The sequence below is a fragment of the Ascaphus truei genome, chromosome 4 (assembly GCF_040206685.1).
Source record: "Ascaphus truei isolate aAscTru1 chromosome 4, aAscTru1.hap1, whole genome shotgun sequence".
In the NCBI taxonomy this organism is placed as follows: Eukaryota; Metazoa; Chordata; class Amphibia; order Anura; family Ascaphidae; genus Ascaphus; species Ascaphus truei.
In genome coordinates this window covers 35,984,735-36,001,435 of record NC_134486.1, presented here as the reverse complement: position 1 = coordinate 36,001,435, position 16,701 = coordinate 35,984,735, and the positions used below count along the sequence as shown (strand labels likewise).

Genomic DNA, 16,701 nt, shown 5'->3' with positions numbered 1-16,701 from the left:
AGGACGAGGGGAGACAACAGAGCTGCAGTCTCTAGTTTATCAACCATGTGATGCCTACATCCTCCTCCCACACATAGCCAAACACCATTATACAGCAGGACCCCGCTTTACTGCGTTCCGCTCATACACCGTTTCCCAATATATACCCATTTTCATTAGGTTCGGCGCTTGTAACGTTTTCCCAGCAATTTTCGGCATGACGCCCTCAGCAGCAAAGTATCCGGCTGTCACTAGCAACAGTTTTAGTGCGGGCGCAACTCCTTGTCAGATGCCATTTGTCAGCGAAACAGTCAGTTTACAGCTCTGCATCTCTGTTTTTAAAGGTACAGTACACTACAGTAGGGCCCCGCTTTACAGCGATTTCCGCTTCGCGGCGGCGGCCTGGAACGGAACCCGCTGTATGAGCGGGGCCCTGCTGTATATCTAGCAGCCCTGATGCCATCGCAGGTAAACTGTAACCAATAGAAAATGTCATAAACACCATTATTGGAGAAAATATACCTCTACGTACAATACATGTACAGATTATAGCATTACCTTTTTTGACTTGCCAATGGAATGCACAACGCACTGCTGATATATTCACTGAAACACAAACAATAGTGTGGGAATTACAAAGGTCCTAATGGTGGGAAAACAATGATCTATTTACATACAGTAGTTGGCAAAACTGGGATAACACCAGTAAACGTATTTATAGTCTACAGGGACTTTGTGTCATCTAACACAGCATGTCAGTGCATGTATACATTTTTGTTAAGAATTATTGCATTTATCTAAATATGTCAATGACCTTGTAAACAGAAAAATCTCACTTGGTTTCATTGGGATGGGGAGTTTATTTCCAGTAGGGACCATTACAAATCAATGTGTATAAAGCTAATAAATTGTATTGTTCATGTCTCAAAAAGGACTGCATCTTTAATAGCAGCTAAAGGAAGTTCGTGGATATGAAGAAGAGATCCCAAACTTTGAAAAAAATACAGTATATATACAAAAGAAGACCCATTTGTTAATTTCTCGAGAGGATTTAAAGCAAAAATCAAAAAGTAGATATGGACACAAAAAGATAACGTGGGGACTCCAGCCGAGTATTGTACCACATTGTCAGAGTGAGCACAAAGTCTTTGAAGACCAGAGGACAAAAAAGGTAAACATTTTAAATAAAAATAACCTCTTTATGTATTCATTTCCTGTGCTGCAAACTTAAGCGATGCCGATTTCTAGTTATTTAAAAAGAAACCCATAAGGAAAACTATAGAGTGACATATTCAAATATTTTGTATTTCAAATAGCCCTGTTTGTTTTATTGCTTTGATATATTCTAACCAAGCATTTCTAGCAAGCACGTACTGTATGGAAGAAGTATTAGTCGTAGAATTCAAACTCTGCTGAAAACATTTTAGAACGTGCACATTTTTAAATCAATATGTCACAGTGCTGCCATACAACGTCTGGGGCGGTGTATGTAGCTTTCTACCACAGTACTTTAAAAGGAGTTAAAAATGGCTACAGTATAACCATGTGGCACAAAGTATACAGTATGCTATTCAAATTTTATGGTGAAAGATTTCAGCTATTCATTGACTTCTCAAAATGAGTATTTAAGATTATAATGAAAGCAGAAACTCTGAACAAAACAAACAGGTATTGAAAATTTAAAACAGTACCTACCTCTCGTCAACATTTAGAGAGCCACTCCAGCCCACTTCATACTGCATTTCGTCCTTTCCTTTCTCGTTCGCTTTCCATTTTGCTGAAGATTTAAACCCAAAAGGCATATTAATGCTTTAATATACCTCCGCATAGAATGGGAATGTAATTATACAAAAGCTCTACATTTATATATATATACACACACACACACACACACACACCGCTTCAGCCCTTTTCGATTAACTCCTGGATGAAGGCTCTTCCATCTAGGTACTGCGGTTGCAAGCACTTCATCATGTTGCTCCAAAAAAAATTCTAGTTTCATCTTACTTTTGGTTGCCGTCTTGGTCTTTTCATTTCCTTTGGGGTACCATCCCTGTCCAACGATGGCCATTTCTTCTTGCCATGTTTCCGGCCCACTATTTTAATTTCTTTACCCTTGTGATGCTATAGTCTTTTGTTCGGTTTCGCACCCATTATTTTTTCTGTCTCCTCGAGTATTACCCAGCATATATTTCTCTATATTTCTTTGAGTTGACCGATGCTTCTGTAGTCGTCGTTCTCCCAAATGTGCTCCATCCCATCTTCATTCTCCCATTTATTTCATTTGATAGAGTCCCATCTATTGATACTTGCTGAACAAACAGACAATTTTCGACTTCTTCTAGTTCTATTCCATTTATATTGATCTTTGAAGACTTTACACATTTGTTGTATATCACTTTGGTCTTGCAGATATTCATACGGAGAGGCCCACCTTCATACGTTCTTCAGCAAGTTCTGATTTGTTGCTGGTGGTGTTCTGGACTTGGGACAAAAATAACAATGTCATCTGAAAATTGTAGGCAACTAAAGCATTAACCATCGTTTTCGATTCCCTTTACTTCCCAATTTAATGTCCTGAGCAAATCTACAAGTGTTGCTGTGAAAAAAACTTTAGTGACATGGTGTCTTCCAATCGCACGCTCTTGCTGATCCTTATCTTGCCTGTATCTTCATGTAATCTAATGGTCGATGTGGCATTTTCAGAAATTTTCCTTATAATATCAATGAGCATTTCTTTAATGCTTAGTCTTCTTACTGCCTTTAAAACCACGGAGGTGTAGACGGAGTCTAATTCTTTTTCGGAATCTATGAATCCCAAGATGAATGGTACATCATATTCATTACTTTGGGATATCACTTCTTGTAATACTTGGATGTGGCCCATTGTGTTGTATCCTCTACTAAATCCTGCTTGTTCTCTATGCTGGGTAAAGTCCATGGTCTGTTGCAGCCGATTAGTAAGTATCTTCGTAAACATCCTGTAAGTGATTGGAAGAAGACTGATTGGTCTGTAGTTCTTGAGGTCTTTGTCTTCCTTGTGGATGACAATAACTATGGCTTTGCTCAATTATTGTGGAGTTTTCCAGTTCTTGAAGCATCGTGTAAAGGATTTTGCAAGAATTTTCTTTATTACTCCCTAGCTTCTTTCAAGATTTCATTTGAAATTCCATCTTCACATGGGGGCATCCCATTCTTCATGGATTTTATTTTCTTTTTTCACTTCTTTTGGGAGGACACATGTTACATCATTGGTGGTTTCTTCTTGCTCTTCCTTGGCTCGATTATGCCCAGTGTAATAAAAATGGTAGGAAATATTAAGAATTTTAATAAATTTGGTGCTTCAGGGGTTAATGTGGTTACACTTTGTCTTAAAAATACACGAAAGTGTGTTTAGGACAGTTCAAGACCCTTCCTGTGTCTGTGCTTATCTACAAAGAGGGCTTCATTGGTGGGGTATCACTGATGACCCACCAAAAGTACCATATGTGTTGTATGGGACTGATAGAATCTAGAGATAGGGGCATTGTTTTGCCAGAGATGGGATTAAATTATGGGTCTCCTGACATTAAAAGAAACAAAATACTTTCAAAGGCGTTCATTGGAGAGCATGCATTGGAGGGCATGCATTGGATGTTCTTTCAAAGGCATTCACTAAAGAGTGAATTTATTCAAAATGAAGATATCATGCGATGACCTCTATTCTAAAGAACGTTTAGATGTTTGTAATCGTTGCAAGGAGACAAAGTCAATAAGGCCAGACACTTACGGTTTAGGAGGTGGCCAGGGACAGATATCCATTTGTCACTCAAATTTAGGAGCACATCGGTCAAAATGAATCTATTGATATGGCCCACGTGTGTGTAAGTATTAAGGAAATTAAGTTATGCGTGTGTTATATATTCAGTCAAATTTTACACATCAAGAAAGGTTGCTTTCTTTCTTCTGCGTCGTAAAACTGTCAACCTCGTGACCGATTGATGACAGGGGTGGTGGTGTTCTCAATGAAGGGGAGTTAGAATATAAAGCCCTACTTTTTAATTATGAGTTAGAATTCAACAAGAGGTGTGTTTTGGGATCAGACACGTCAATTTTCAATGTCTACTCCAGTGACCTCTCTGGGAAAGACCTATGATATATGGTAACATACTGTATAGGAAAATGTTATCCTTTTATTTTAAGAAACTGTTCTGTATTTACTGTATTGTAACTGTATGTTCTTGTAATAGTCTTATGCAATCTAAGAACGGTCTTTTTGTATATTAAAATCAAACTTTAATAAGTGATGCTTTGTGCTCTGATTGAACTGGTTGCACGCTTAGTAAAGAGTAAAGTACTTTTTCAGACACATTTTGCTACAACAGATGTGTATGTTAAGTGCAAAGTTTTTCTTTAATAGACAGGGACCTTAGAATGGAAACTTTGTTTGAGATTTCTGGGGTGGTGGCAGCGAATAGATATGATTGCAATTGAGTAAGGGGTAAATGTGAACTAATTGAAAGTACCTTGCGGAGGAGAAAGGTGAATAGGCTAGAGTAGCCGTGTGTATTAACCTTGGTTGCAGATCTAAGTCACGTGCTCCCAAGTGTGCTGTCCGTGATATATTGGGACTGAGTGAAGGGAGATATTACTAATTTGAGGGACCGTTGCAGAAGGTGAAAAAGTGGGTCAGCTAGGTAGCTGTGTATTAACCCTCGTCTCATATGCAGGTCACGTCCTCACAGGTGTGTCATACGTGACACCCCGTTGTATCTGTGTTCTTGTACAATTCCATGTAGATGTCCTTAACTGTCTTTGTAAGTACACGTTCTTCTGTTGTTGATCCACCATCTTGTCTATAATATATATATAATATATATATTATATATATACACACACACACACACACACACACACACACACACACACACACACACACACACACACACACACACACACACACACACACACACACACACACACACACACACACACACACACACACGTCGTATAGATATATAAAAAAATAAACACACAGGGAGGAAGGTTAGAAGAATAGGAGGGATAATAAAAATAGGCAACAGACCAGGAAACCAACCACATAGAAACAATCTGTTTACCAGGAATAACGTGGCGTTTTCTTACGTGCTAAGAATACAGCTTTCTGATCATGGGCTATCACCATGAGATCATTCGTTGGCGACAGGGACAAAACACAGTCTTGAAGCCAGTAGAAGGAAGGTGCTTTGCTTTTGATTTCTTCTGCCTGTGCACAAAATCACAAGGATATTCATTAAACTCCCTTTACCCAGTCTCTCCAGAATAAAACCGCATAACACAAATAACAAGTGAAGAAATAATGAACTCTGAGGAGTTCATTTGCTTAGCGACATAACCAATGTTTGCCTTTATGAAAAAACAAAATCCCTATCCTGGTTAAAGTACATTACTAAATGGAAAATCATTTCTCAAGTAATTATGTGCAACTCTAGTTTCTAGATATATTTACTCACATGTTTCTATCCTTGGCACACACAAAACAAAAAGGGATTGGCACTGCATTAATCCCTCATTGCACATGAAAAAGGAAAAGAAAAAGATTATTTTTCATTTTGGTTGTGTTGGGAAAATAGTTTCAGCCAATTTCCCAATATTCAGTGAGTTAACATGAACGGTTCAGCCCACGTAACTATACCGATGGAGTATCATTTGCTAGAACCTGGGGCGCACGGAAACTGCAGCTGAACGCAGCCCGACCGCGACTTCTCCACACCCAAAATCTCTGTGCACTAATTTCCCATAAGGGATAACGCAGCGGGGGTCTCTGCTTCTAGATAGGAATCCCGCTGCGTTAATCCTACCGGGCCGCACCAGTCTGGAAGAGCGGCGCAGAGATAGAGAGAAGAGGTCCCCCCTCTGTGTTTCCCCGCACAGCTCTTTAAAATGACATTTTTATTTGTAATAAATACAGAAGGATTGAAGCAGGGGGTCTCCGGAGCAGCTGAAAAAAAAAAGCGGATGCAGTAAAGAAGATCCCCTGATGGTTGGCGGCAGCTGTACTACCTCTAATCACCCATGTCTATGTACATGAATTGCTGGTAACCATTTAATCTGATGTACGCAGATATCTTACCCTAAAATATATATATATTTACTTTGCATACTTCACTATGTGCGTTTGCGCTTTTGTCCTTTTTTTTCAGTTGCCTTAGGGGTTCCTCTACCCCTATCACTTCAGCTGCAGACGCCAGTTATATAGAGGTTGCTTGTATATTTGTCTATTCACTTCACCAGGTGGTGTTTTATTGGGTTAACTACACAGTAGATAGTAGTAGCTGCGCACTGAATATTTTGTTCATTGGTCTCCGGAGCAGAACCGCTTTACTTTCAGGTCTGGGTACCCCTTGCTACCTGAGGTATACGTCTTAGTATCGGGTGCCGGTATCTCCTGCAAGTTTAAATGTCCCAGCACACACACGCGCAGAAGCCCTATAAGCCAAATATCGCTAATAGCGCTTTTACCCATTCACATAGACAGTACTGCACACTACAATAAAATGCAGATTACAATACAATAATAACAAACACTAGCCATTTAATCCATTGATTGTCACTGTCGTTAACCCTCCCCTCCCCCCACCCCATCACCACCACACAGTACTTGGCAAAAGCCCTATTAGCCAGATCTGCTGCCTTCTTGTAATACCAAAAGCAGGTTACAGAGGTAGATGATAGGTGCTTCATTATACCGTAGGGCCCCACTTTTCGGTGCTCCGCTTCTTGGCGTTCCGCTCATACGGCGTTTCCCACGGTATACCCATATTCATTCAATTCGGCGCTTGTGCAGTTTTTCCCGCGATTTTCGGCATGACATGCTCAGCAGCTGAGTATCCTGTGATACCGAGAAGGGGCCGCCATGTCTGCGCATGCGCAGAACAGGGACGGCCAAGTTTGCGCATGCGCAGAACGGGGGACCTCAAGTCTGAGCAGAAGCCAAAAATCGCCAGTTCCGCTTTTCGCTTTGCGGCGGCGCCAGGGAACGGAACCCGCCGTACAAGCGGGGCCCGCCTGTACCACAGTTATTCATATTTGGGAAAAGCAATCAATTAATGCACAAAAAGGTGTTTCATTGTAGCTAAAAGTAAAATACTGAACTTACAGACTCCTTATTTTCAGTCTCTTCCCATGTTCCCCAGTCTTCAGCTTCCCAGTTTGACACATTATCTGGACAAAATAATAATAAAACAAATCGTTAACCAACATACACAGGAAAAATACACACAATTATTTTCTGTCCTGCTACAGAAATCTGGCATGTTCGTACATATCAAATGACAAAGTACATGAGCAAATAAAAATATCACCTGTGAGCACATTAACATGACTCAGACAGGTCTGCAACCCCACTTTCCCCCATCATAAAGTATATGCGCAAAGGATTTGTGTACATATAACACAAAGAAACAGATAATAATAGCATTTGAAAATAATTATATAATGTTACAAAAAGGAAGGACGAATAGTTGGGAGGGTAACGGACACAACCGTCTAATCTACACTGTACTCTAGTGCTTTCTTTGTAAGTGGAGTCAGGTCTCAGGCAGCCAATGGTATTTAATTGCGGTCTTTCAACAAATCTAATAGTACATAAAGCAAATATTTGGCTGTTTTGACATTAAATGAGCAATCTCCCCCCAGGCGTACAGCAGAGAAGCGAATACATGAGGTTATGACCATGGAGAAATTGACCGCCTTTCTGAAACAGTCTACTGATCATTTCTACAGAACGTGGGAACCATGGCTTGAGAAGTAAGAAGAGGCGAGAGAGACCTAGGTACCTGGGAATCGCCCGGGTGGATCAGACCCAGAAGCGCTGGATAAGGGTTTTTACTTTTCTATTAGCTCTGGTTGAACAAAACAAAATTGACCAGAATCAGCTAAGAGAACTCTGCGAGACCACCGTCTGGGCCGGGTGGTGGACTGGGTAGATAGGGGTTAATATCCTTGTCTCCCCTCCTCCCCCATTCCCTGTTGTTTTTTACAACATTTTTCTTTGTTGTTGTCTAACACCCCAAGTACAACTGCTATTCAAAAGCCATGTAACACTCTGCATTAGTCGGGATAGAGGATTGTTAGACTCATGGCTATGTGTCACTCGGTAATTGGAACTTTTTGATTTAGATCTAAAAGTATGTTCTGTTTTCAATACGGGGACACGGTTAGCCGCATTTCTGCCCCTGACTGCAGACGTATTTTGTCAATATTCATATGCTAAAAAAATAAAAGAAATCAATAAAAATATTTAAAACAAAAAAACAAAAAATAATGAGCAATCCAAGCCATTGAATTTTAGTTTCAATGGTATTTTTTAATTACAGAGGATTGAAGCAGAGGGGGTGTCCGGATCTGAACCCCATTAATTTCAGCTCCGGGCCCCCCCCCCCCCAGCTTCCAGAGATACTTCCCTGCAAAGGGGACGATGGTATCCCTCTGCTGTTAAAGCGCCTGCGTCCATCTGGCCAATAGGAAGCTGCACCGATGACATCACGGCTTCCTATTAGCTTGCAGGGCGTGAGAGCTTTGAAAAAGCGGCCATTGCGTGATCCTTGCTGGCCGAGCAAACCGGCACCTACTACGGAGGCAGGGGGTCCACGCAGCTGAAATTAACGGGGTTCAGCTCTGGAGACCCCTGAGGCAAACAACTTCACCGGCTTGGATTGCCGCTTTAAGAAGAATTTGCTTTTCATTGGAACCCTTCATTGACAGGGGGGGTGCTCGTCAATCGAGTATTCACTCAACCTCTCGCAAACTCTGTCCCACTTAGAGGGCTAATAAAGCTAAGGACATACTCCTGTACACAAAAAGGGACCCCTCTGCTTGTCTTCCTTACAAACCAAAAGCAAAATGAAAATAGTAAGTGTCTGATTTTTGTGGGGGAGGAGGCGTGTGTGTGTGTGTGTGTGTATGTGCACACGCAGATCTATAGGTCACGACATGCTTTCATTTGGTCCTCGAAGGGACGGCACATTTGGGTGGCCGAACCGCAGGTCATCAACTGTTGGGGATGTTCCTTTTTCTTGCCAGAGAAAGTAGCCAGTAACCAAGAAATATGGCCACAATAAAAGGTGAGAAAGCCTCACCGCCATATCCTGATGGCATTGCAGCTATGTCTGCACTGCCACATGAGCCCATAATCCTTTCCATTGGACAAGAATTCCTGCTTAGGGGAACACAACCACAGATATCGGAGGGGTCCCAGGGCTTGCAGGAAACTGCGAATCAGTAAACGGAAGAAAAAAAATTGGAAACAAGGGCAGCGCAGTTTGTGGCTTGAAATAAATGGAAAAAAAAACACATCAAAATGAGTTCTGTCCAATTTGAAACAAGTTCAGCGTCATTTCCATATAGTCAATTACTTAGATTCCAAATAATTTAATTCACTACCTTTTAAAAGGTTTTAGATCTCGCTGCTCATCCAGTGAACCACTTAGTAATTGAGTACTTAACAAATGAAATGCAGCATGTTCCATTACGCTTACGAGTGGTTCCCTTCAATATATTGACATAACATTAATGTAACTAAACTTTGGGTAGTTTTTATAGTTCTTTGCATAATTGCTGCCTCTATTAACCTGCTGTTCTTGACTTCAAAATTAGGGAAGATATGGACAAGGCCCCTGCGTTTTTCCTACGTGAATTTGTACCATTATCGGTGATCAATGCTTGTATCTGCATTTTACATCAAACTAGTGAGATTACCCAATTCCTCGTCATTCAAATGATATATATTAACCCTCTTTAATGTCATTCTATTTTATTAAGTGTTCCGTTTACATTGTGCTGGTGAGGAGCTATTAGACGGAAATAAAGGAAGACTTTTTTTGTATCTGTTTGCCAAAGATTTGCAAATGATTCATGAGCAAATATTGAGTAAAGCTGCAGCATACTGTACTGTACTACTAGGGAAGAGAATCTCCGTGTTGGATGTTTTTTTAATAACAATTTTCTCCGGTCACATTTTAGCTGTTAGCACAGGAGACGTTTTTAAGGGGAAATAAAAACAAATAGGCTTTTATTAGACGGTGGGTTTAAACAACAACAAAAACAGCTTATGCTTCAGCAAAAACAGGGTTAAAGGAAAAACAAACAAAACAGGGCTAACTCCCATAGTGTGGTCTAAAAGTTCAGGGCAGCGCAAATTTTTGGTGCTGCGCCCCCCTGTCTCTCTCCCCCCGGCACTCGCGCCACCTCCCCTTCCCCCCCCCCCGCCTACCTTCATTCGTGTCAGATGACGCTGCGGGGACGTGTGACGTCAGGTCATATGGTGCCGCAGCGTCAATAGCCATGGCGACGCAACACAGACGGCTGAATCCCGGTAAGTAAACAATTGCAGGGGCCTCACGCGATCCCCCAGCATTTAATTTAAATGCCTGGGGGAAGAGCGCGGGGCCTCTGCAACTGCCCGCGCCCCCCCAGCACAATCTCCCGCCCCCCCCTGGGGGTCGCGCCCCCCACTTTGCGCACCGCTGGTCTAGTTAGTGCTCCCTATCTACGGGTTGGAGGGCTAGGCCCCTTACCAACAACAGGCAGATAAACAGTTCACAGGTGGAGGTCAGTTACCCTCGGCTGGGGTAGGGTTCTGTAAGTCTGTGTGCAGGGGTTATCTCCACAGTGGTCCAGGACCTTCCTAGCCAGAGGCAGTTCCTGCGTAATCGCTTCAGCAGTTCAGGGCGTTTCCCTGGACTAGAGATCCCTCTGCAGTCAATCCTGCAGGCTTTTTAAAGGCCTTTAATGACGCAGGTGAGCAGGGAATTAAGGCAGTCCTCTGGCTACAGCCTAGGCTCTGCCAATAGGTCCTATTAGAGTAAGTGACAGGGGATTCACTGTTACAGAAGTCTACTCTACCCAAGGTTACCTCAGTGATGCCAGCACGATGCAAAATCCCTCACCCCCCACTTCCTGTCTTTCTTTTTATAAATGTGTATGCATTTTTTTTTTTTTAAGTGAAACTGCTTTACTGGCACCTAGAGTTTTGATGGGGAAAATTTTATTCGTTGTCACAAAAACGTGTGACGTCATGACGCAGAAACGGTTGCAGGCCCGGGCGCATGTGCAGAAGGGTTCTCAGGCCTTGGCGCATGTGCAGAAGGATCCTCAGGCCTTGGCGCATGCGCAGAAGGATCCTCAGGCCTTGGCACATGCGCAGAAGGATCCACAGGCCTTGGCGCATGAGCAGATGGATCCTCAGGCCTTGGCGCAGGTGCAGATTGATCCTCAGGCCTTGGCGCATGCGCAGAAGGATCCTCAGGCCTTGGCACATGCGCAGAAGGATCCTCAGGCCTTAGCGCATGCGCAGAAGGATCCTCGGGCGCTTGGTGCAGCTCCAACAACACTTGCGAGACAGAGACAACACACACACACGAGGAATTCAGTTAGTATAAATATAGAAGTGCAATAGCTAAAACAGCGGGGGGCGAGCATTCGCATTCTCAGTCACACTTCTTTGCGTTTTGTCACTGAAATTGTGTTTTGATTTTTAATTAAAAACATCACCATCACAAATACAATTTCTGTGACAAAACAGTGACAAAGGACAAAGAAGTTTGACTTAAAATGCGCGTGCTTGGTTCCCCCCCCCCCCCCGCCTTTTTTTTTTTTCAACTAAACAGGACTAATGTAATCTGAAAGGTAAGTGTGAATAAATGTATGCGATTTTGCACTTGAGCACTTACATCAACTCCCTCAAACGCTCCATATTTAGGGACATCACATATGTAGGACAGTTCTCAAAATGTTCCCCCGTAGTTATTAGCGAGTGAATATCGGTGATTAACACGACATTACGAGTAACCACGTTCGATATAAAACTTGTCCAGCTTTGTTATTTGCCAAGCATGAATCCAAGGAAAACACATTTCCCCTAATGCAACATCGAATGGCAACAGCACTTCCACATAATGACGATAGTGTCTGGAACAGCACGGCCCTAATAAGCTTTTTACTTTGTCATCTTTCTTGGCTGCTAAAACGAAATCCACATTCTACACTGAATGTTTAACTGTTTCATCTGCACGTCTTAAACCAGGAGTGGCCAACTCCAGTCCTCAAAAGGACACCAACAGATTTTGCTTTCAGGATATCCCCACTTCAGCGCCGGTGGCTCAATCAGTGGCTCGGTCAAAGACTGAGCCATGTGTGCTGAAGCAAGGGTATCCTGAAAACCTGACCTGTTGGTGGCCCTTGAGGACTGGGAGTTGCCCACCTCTGTCTTAGGCTGCGTCCACGCTGCCGCTGAGCGCACTTGGCGCGTTTACTTCAGTGAAGACGAATCTGCCCAGGCCACGCTCACGCGTCGTGCGCTCGTCCACGGACACGTACGCTCTCCCAAGCTCGGCGCTCAGTCAATGCACACAGAACACAGCCACACACAAACACACAGAAATAGCCCCGATCCACGCTGTGACGGTAACTTTGTGACAGGCTATTAATAATACACACAAAAATATATCTGGGTTGAACTGGACGAGGCTTAGATATGATAAAATATCATTTATTCCTTGAAAAGGGTGAACACAACAGATTATACAAATAACAGACAAAATATAGACACTTACTGAAAGGTTTGGACAAGAAAGCCATCAGGATACAGGATGGGCCATTTCTTCCAGAATTCAGGTTCAGATGTAGACATCACGACAATACATGAAGATCATGAAGACCATGCATGAAGACAATTGAGTAAGGGGTGACTGACTTATATACCATTTCAACCCTTTACTCTTAACCCTAGGCGCCGAGTTGGCTAGAAAAATCTCTTTGAAGTAGATTTTGGCTTCCCCTGTAAGTGTGAAGTACCACACTTAAAAACACTCAGCTCTTTTGTTCCTGCCCCTAGTATAAACAATCCGGGCAGTTAACTTTTGATCACTTTGGATCACAGGACTATGCTAATTCTCTCAGGATGCTCTTCCTGCCCATTTAGCACAGCAGATGGGGTCTGCATTTTCAGAGCAGATCCAAAATCCCATATACACTTTAATATTTACACATATTAAAATACTCGGTTCTGGTAGGTCCAGCGGGTCCAAACTTTCCAGACCTTAATGCCGGAAGTGGTACACTATAGGGTCCACGTTTCAGCCCGCTACGACCTTCGGAACCGGAGATATACAAATACCATATAAACTCGTTTCATATTTTATTATAAAAATCTCTGTTAAAAAGAAATCTCAGTTTTTCACTAAATCCCCATTGAAATCAAATTGGTCCACCGCCATAGCGTTGAATGGCGGGCTCCGCCGTTGCCGTCAATGGGATTTCCCGCCATAGGCTTTCAATGGGGAAACGCCGCCATTGGAGCCTATGGAAAAAACACAAATCTTTACATTCGTCCACACTCCGTCTGGTTGGTCGGAGGGGGCTGGGAAGGGTCATGCATTACAGCCGGAACCTGGGCTACATGCCACCCAAATCCCATCCCCCTGGTCATTCCAGAACCGGAGATATGGATATGGAGATATGGACTTATATTTTTCATCATTTTACACTTTTTTGGAATCAATGGCCGGCGCCGCCATAGACAATGCATGGCGCACGCCGCCATTAGATTCAATGGGAACTGCGCTCCGCCATTGCAGTCAATGGCGCGACCCTCCTTCTCCGCTCGACCCCTTACGGGTGTCTCTCATTCCTGGACACGGTGTGGATCGTGTGTGGGGGTTCCTAGGAGCTAGGGACAAAAAGAACTTTATTCCCAGGGGCCCTAGAACTTAAGATTCCCACGCCAATTGTCTTTGAACTTGACCGAAGTGATTAAACTCTTTTCGAAGACATTGTATCCGCTTTTGCGGTTTGGATGGCTGCCAACCTGTTCCTCGAGGCCGGCGTTGAGGAATCTCCATTGAAGTCAATGAGCCCATTGACTTACAATGGGAAACCGCCGCTCCTCCTCTCGGACGCCACCTGCTGGTCGTCACTGGAAAACAGGTCCAAAACCGCTACTTCTGCCATTAGAAAGCATGGAGGCTCAATGGCGATCTATGGACGGCTGCAAAATGGAGCCTGAAAAGGCGGGAAAAGGGAACAAAGGGCTATAATCACTAAATTAACATTAACCCCTTCCCTCCCGCATCAACCCTAGTGTATGTGTGAGTGCAAACACCAGGATGAGACATTACATTTACACAGGGGAATAAACATTTGGATACTGAAGCAAGGCAAAAAACACATTACTGGACCTCAGTCCAGTTAACCCCTTGCTTCCCAGGTGAGAGTAGAGGGGGCCAAATGGGGTGTAACCCCTTTAATCCCGGGCCAAATCCTCTCTCTCATGACACACGCCCCCTCACTTGCGCTTGCAAAATTATGCAGTACAGCCGGCGCTCATGCTTGGAAAGTTGGTGACGTCACCGCTCTCAAGCATGAGCGCGCTCAGCGGCAGCGTGGCCGCAGCCTTAAACACTCATAGTCCTGAGTACATTTTGATTCACTTTATTGCCAAACTGTTACCTGTCATACTTAGATTGTCCCTTTACATGGATGGGAAGCATGGATCTATGGAGCTGAACCCTTTTAATTTAAACTCGGAGGAGCATGTAGTTCCCGAGACACTTACCGGGAAAGGTCGCACCGGCACTTCCTTGTATTGAAATCCGCGTGGTCATGCTGGCCAATAGAAACCCAGCTTCCTATTGGCTCGCCTGACCAGGGGTATTTAAACCAGCATTCTGTTTCCCGTGAAAGTGATTTACTCAACATGTGTGCAGCCGAGGAACCAGTGGTACCGGGAGCTGGAAACTCTGGGTTTCAGCTCCTGGTAAATCCATCTGGAAAGGGACGTTTGGCCGTGACCAACTTCGCCGCAGGGCACCTCGCCGCTGGAGATTTTGCTGTGATGTCCGCTCCTGTGCCCGACCGCCTGCTGTCCGCCGCACCCATGCGCCCGACCCAACCAGCCAAGCCATGTCTGCCGCTCCGACAACTGCATGTCCCATCTGCCGCTCCGACAACTGCATGTTTAAATGTCCCGCGTAGAACCACTACACTGCCTAGACAGGCCGCTCCAACGCGCCATCTTTAAATATCCCGCCTGTCTAGCGGTTCTACATGCAGTTGTCGCAATGGGCGGTCAGGTGCGGCAGACCTGGCTTGTCTAGTTGGGCGCACGGCGGACTGCGATCAGCATGGGAGCGGACATCGCGGCGAAATGTCCCAGCCAAAATGTCCTAGTCCGCCTCCTTCTACCCAACCATGTGGATAGGAGAAACTAGTGGTTCTGTCCCTTTGAAAAGAAAGAAGTATTAATACAGCTGTGGAAGGACGCATTGCTTTTTGCCTGGCTTAATCCTATATTATCGATCTGCAATGCCTTGCTCTCCCCTCTGACAGCAGAGAGTTAAACTGCCATTAAAACAAACTGTAGGAAGAATGCTTTTTTGGGATACACACTTCTGCCATCCAAACAATTCTAGTCTGTATCCTTGGAAAGAGAAATCTTTCTGTGGGTTTCCAAGGGAGATATGCCAAAAAAGGGAGTTCAACCCATCATCTTTAAATGGCTTTACCTCTTGGGATTTTCTTATTTTTTACTTGGTGGGAGGCAGGGGGTCTCCAGAGCTGCACCTCATTGATTTCAGGTCTGGGGACACCCTGCTTCCCGATATACATCCATCTAACCGGGCTGCTGGCTGGGCACTCCTTATGGTCATTTAAAAGTCCTGCGTCCCGCCAGCCAATAAGAAGCCCCGACATCATTCTGTACGGCTTCCCAATGCTGCTCTAACATTAGTTTGTATACAAAAAAAAACCTGGTCTTGTTCGCTTGCTATAGCATTTCAAGCAGGTGACCTACTTTGCAACCTGTGCAATTGTGGCTGTATTGGTTTTAACAAAACAAAAAAAAAAAACTGGTACACAAATGGTTGGCACTGAATAACAATAGCATGAGTTTTTTGACGTCATGCAATGAAAAAACACGGCACATATTGTGTGGTGGTTTTCAGAATTTAAAGAACGAGTCATTATTTGGATCGGAGGTACCTTCATTACATATGTCAGATATGTTTGTTTTCTGTAAAATTCACTTTTTTCCCCAAGTGGAGCTCATAAAAAAAAAAACAGCATGAATATCAAATAAAGGGTTTCCTCTATTTAAGAGATCCAAGCAGATGAAGGCACTTCGCCTGTGGAGGTTCTGCGCAATCATCCAGACTCTGCTCCTTAATCCTTTTGCTGCAATGCTTTGCAGGGCCCGTCTAGCAGCAAAAAAGGTTTATTATTTCACTATGCAATGTATAGTATTATGGTAAGTCAGCAGGGCATCACACACCACAACTGCATGTAGGTGAGGTACAGCAGTTATGAGAACTCCCAACATGACACAAACCAGCACACTAAAAACCACCACACAAAATTATAGGTGGGTTATTTGCAGTATTCTGCAAATAAACCAACCAGAATGTATTTATTTTGACGGTGCTTCCGTGTGCATACACACACACACACACACACACACACACACACACACACACACACACACACACACACACACACACACACACACCTCATCTTCAGCCGTGGTCGATCCACTGCTGGATGAAGACCTCTCCAATGATATTCCAGGTACTGTGATTGCAAGTCTCGCTTCTGCACATTGCTCCAACAAATTTTCTGATCTCTCCCATCTTACCTTTGGTCGCCATATTGGCCTTTGAATTTCTCTTGGATTCCAGTCGAGTACCATCT

At 43.6% G+C, this 16,701-nt stretch overlaps 1 protein-coding gene across 2 annotated transcripts in view; it reads right to left on the bottom strand.

Moving 5' to 3' along the window:
- Positions 1 to 16,701, bottom strand: part of RAB3GAP2 (RAB3 GTPase activating non-catalytic protein subunit 2) — a 91,313-nt gene that overhangs the window by 58,897 nt on the left and 15,715 nt on the right. The window contains exons 2-5 of one of the 2 annotated variants that reach the window (XM_075595576.1): positions 7,118 to 7,182; positions 5,104 to 5,224; positions 1,675 to 1,756; positions 538 to 585 (exon numbers count right to left, since the gene is read on the bottom strand). In XM_075595576.1, the coding sequence (XP_075451691.1) occupies positions 538 to 585; positions 1,675 to 1,756; positions 5,104 to 5,224; positions 7,118 to 7,182 (316 nt within the window). Of the gene's footprint in view, positions 1 to 537; positions 586 to 1,674; positions 1,757 to 5,078; positions 5,225 to 7,117; positions 7,183 to 16,701 lie in introns of those variants that run through there. The other variant, XM_075595577.1, reaches the window with a different exon arrangement.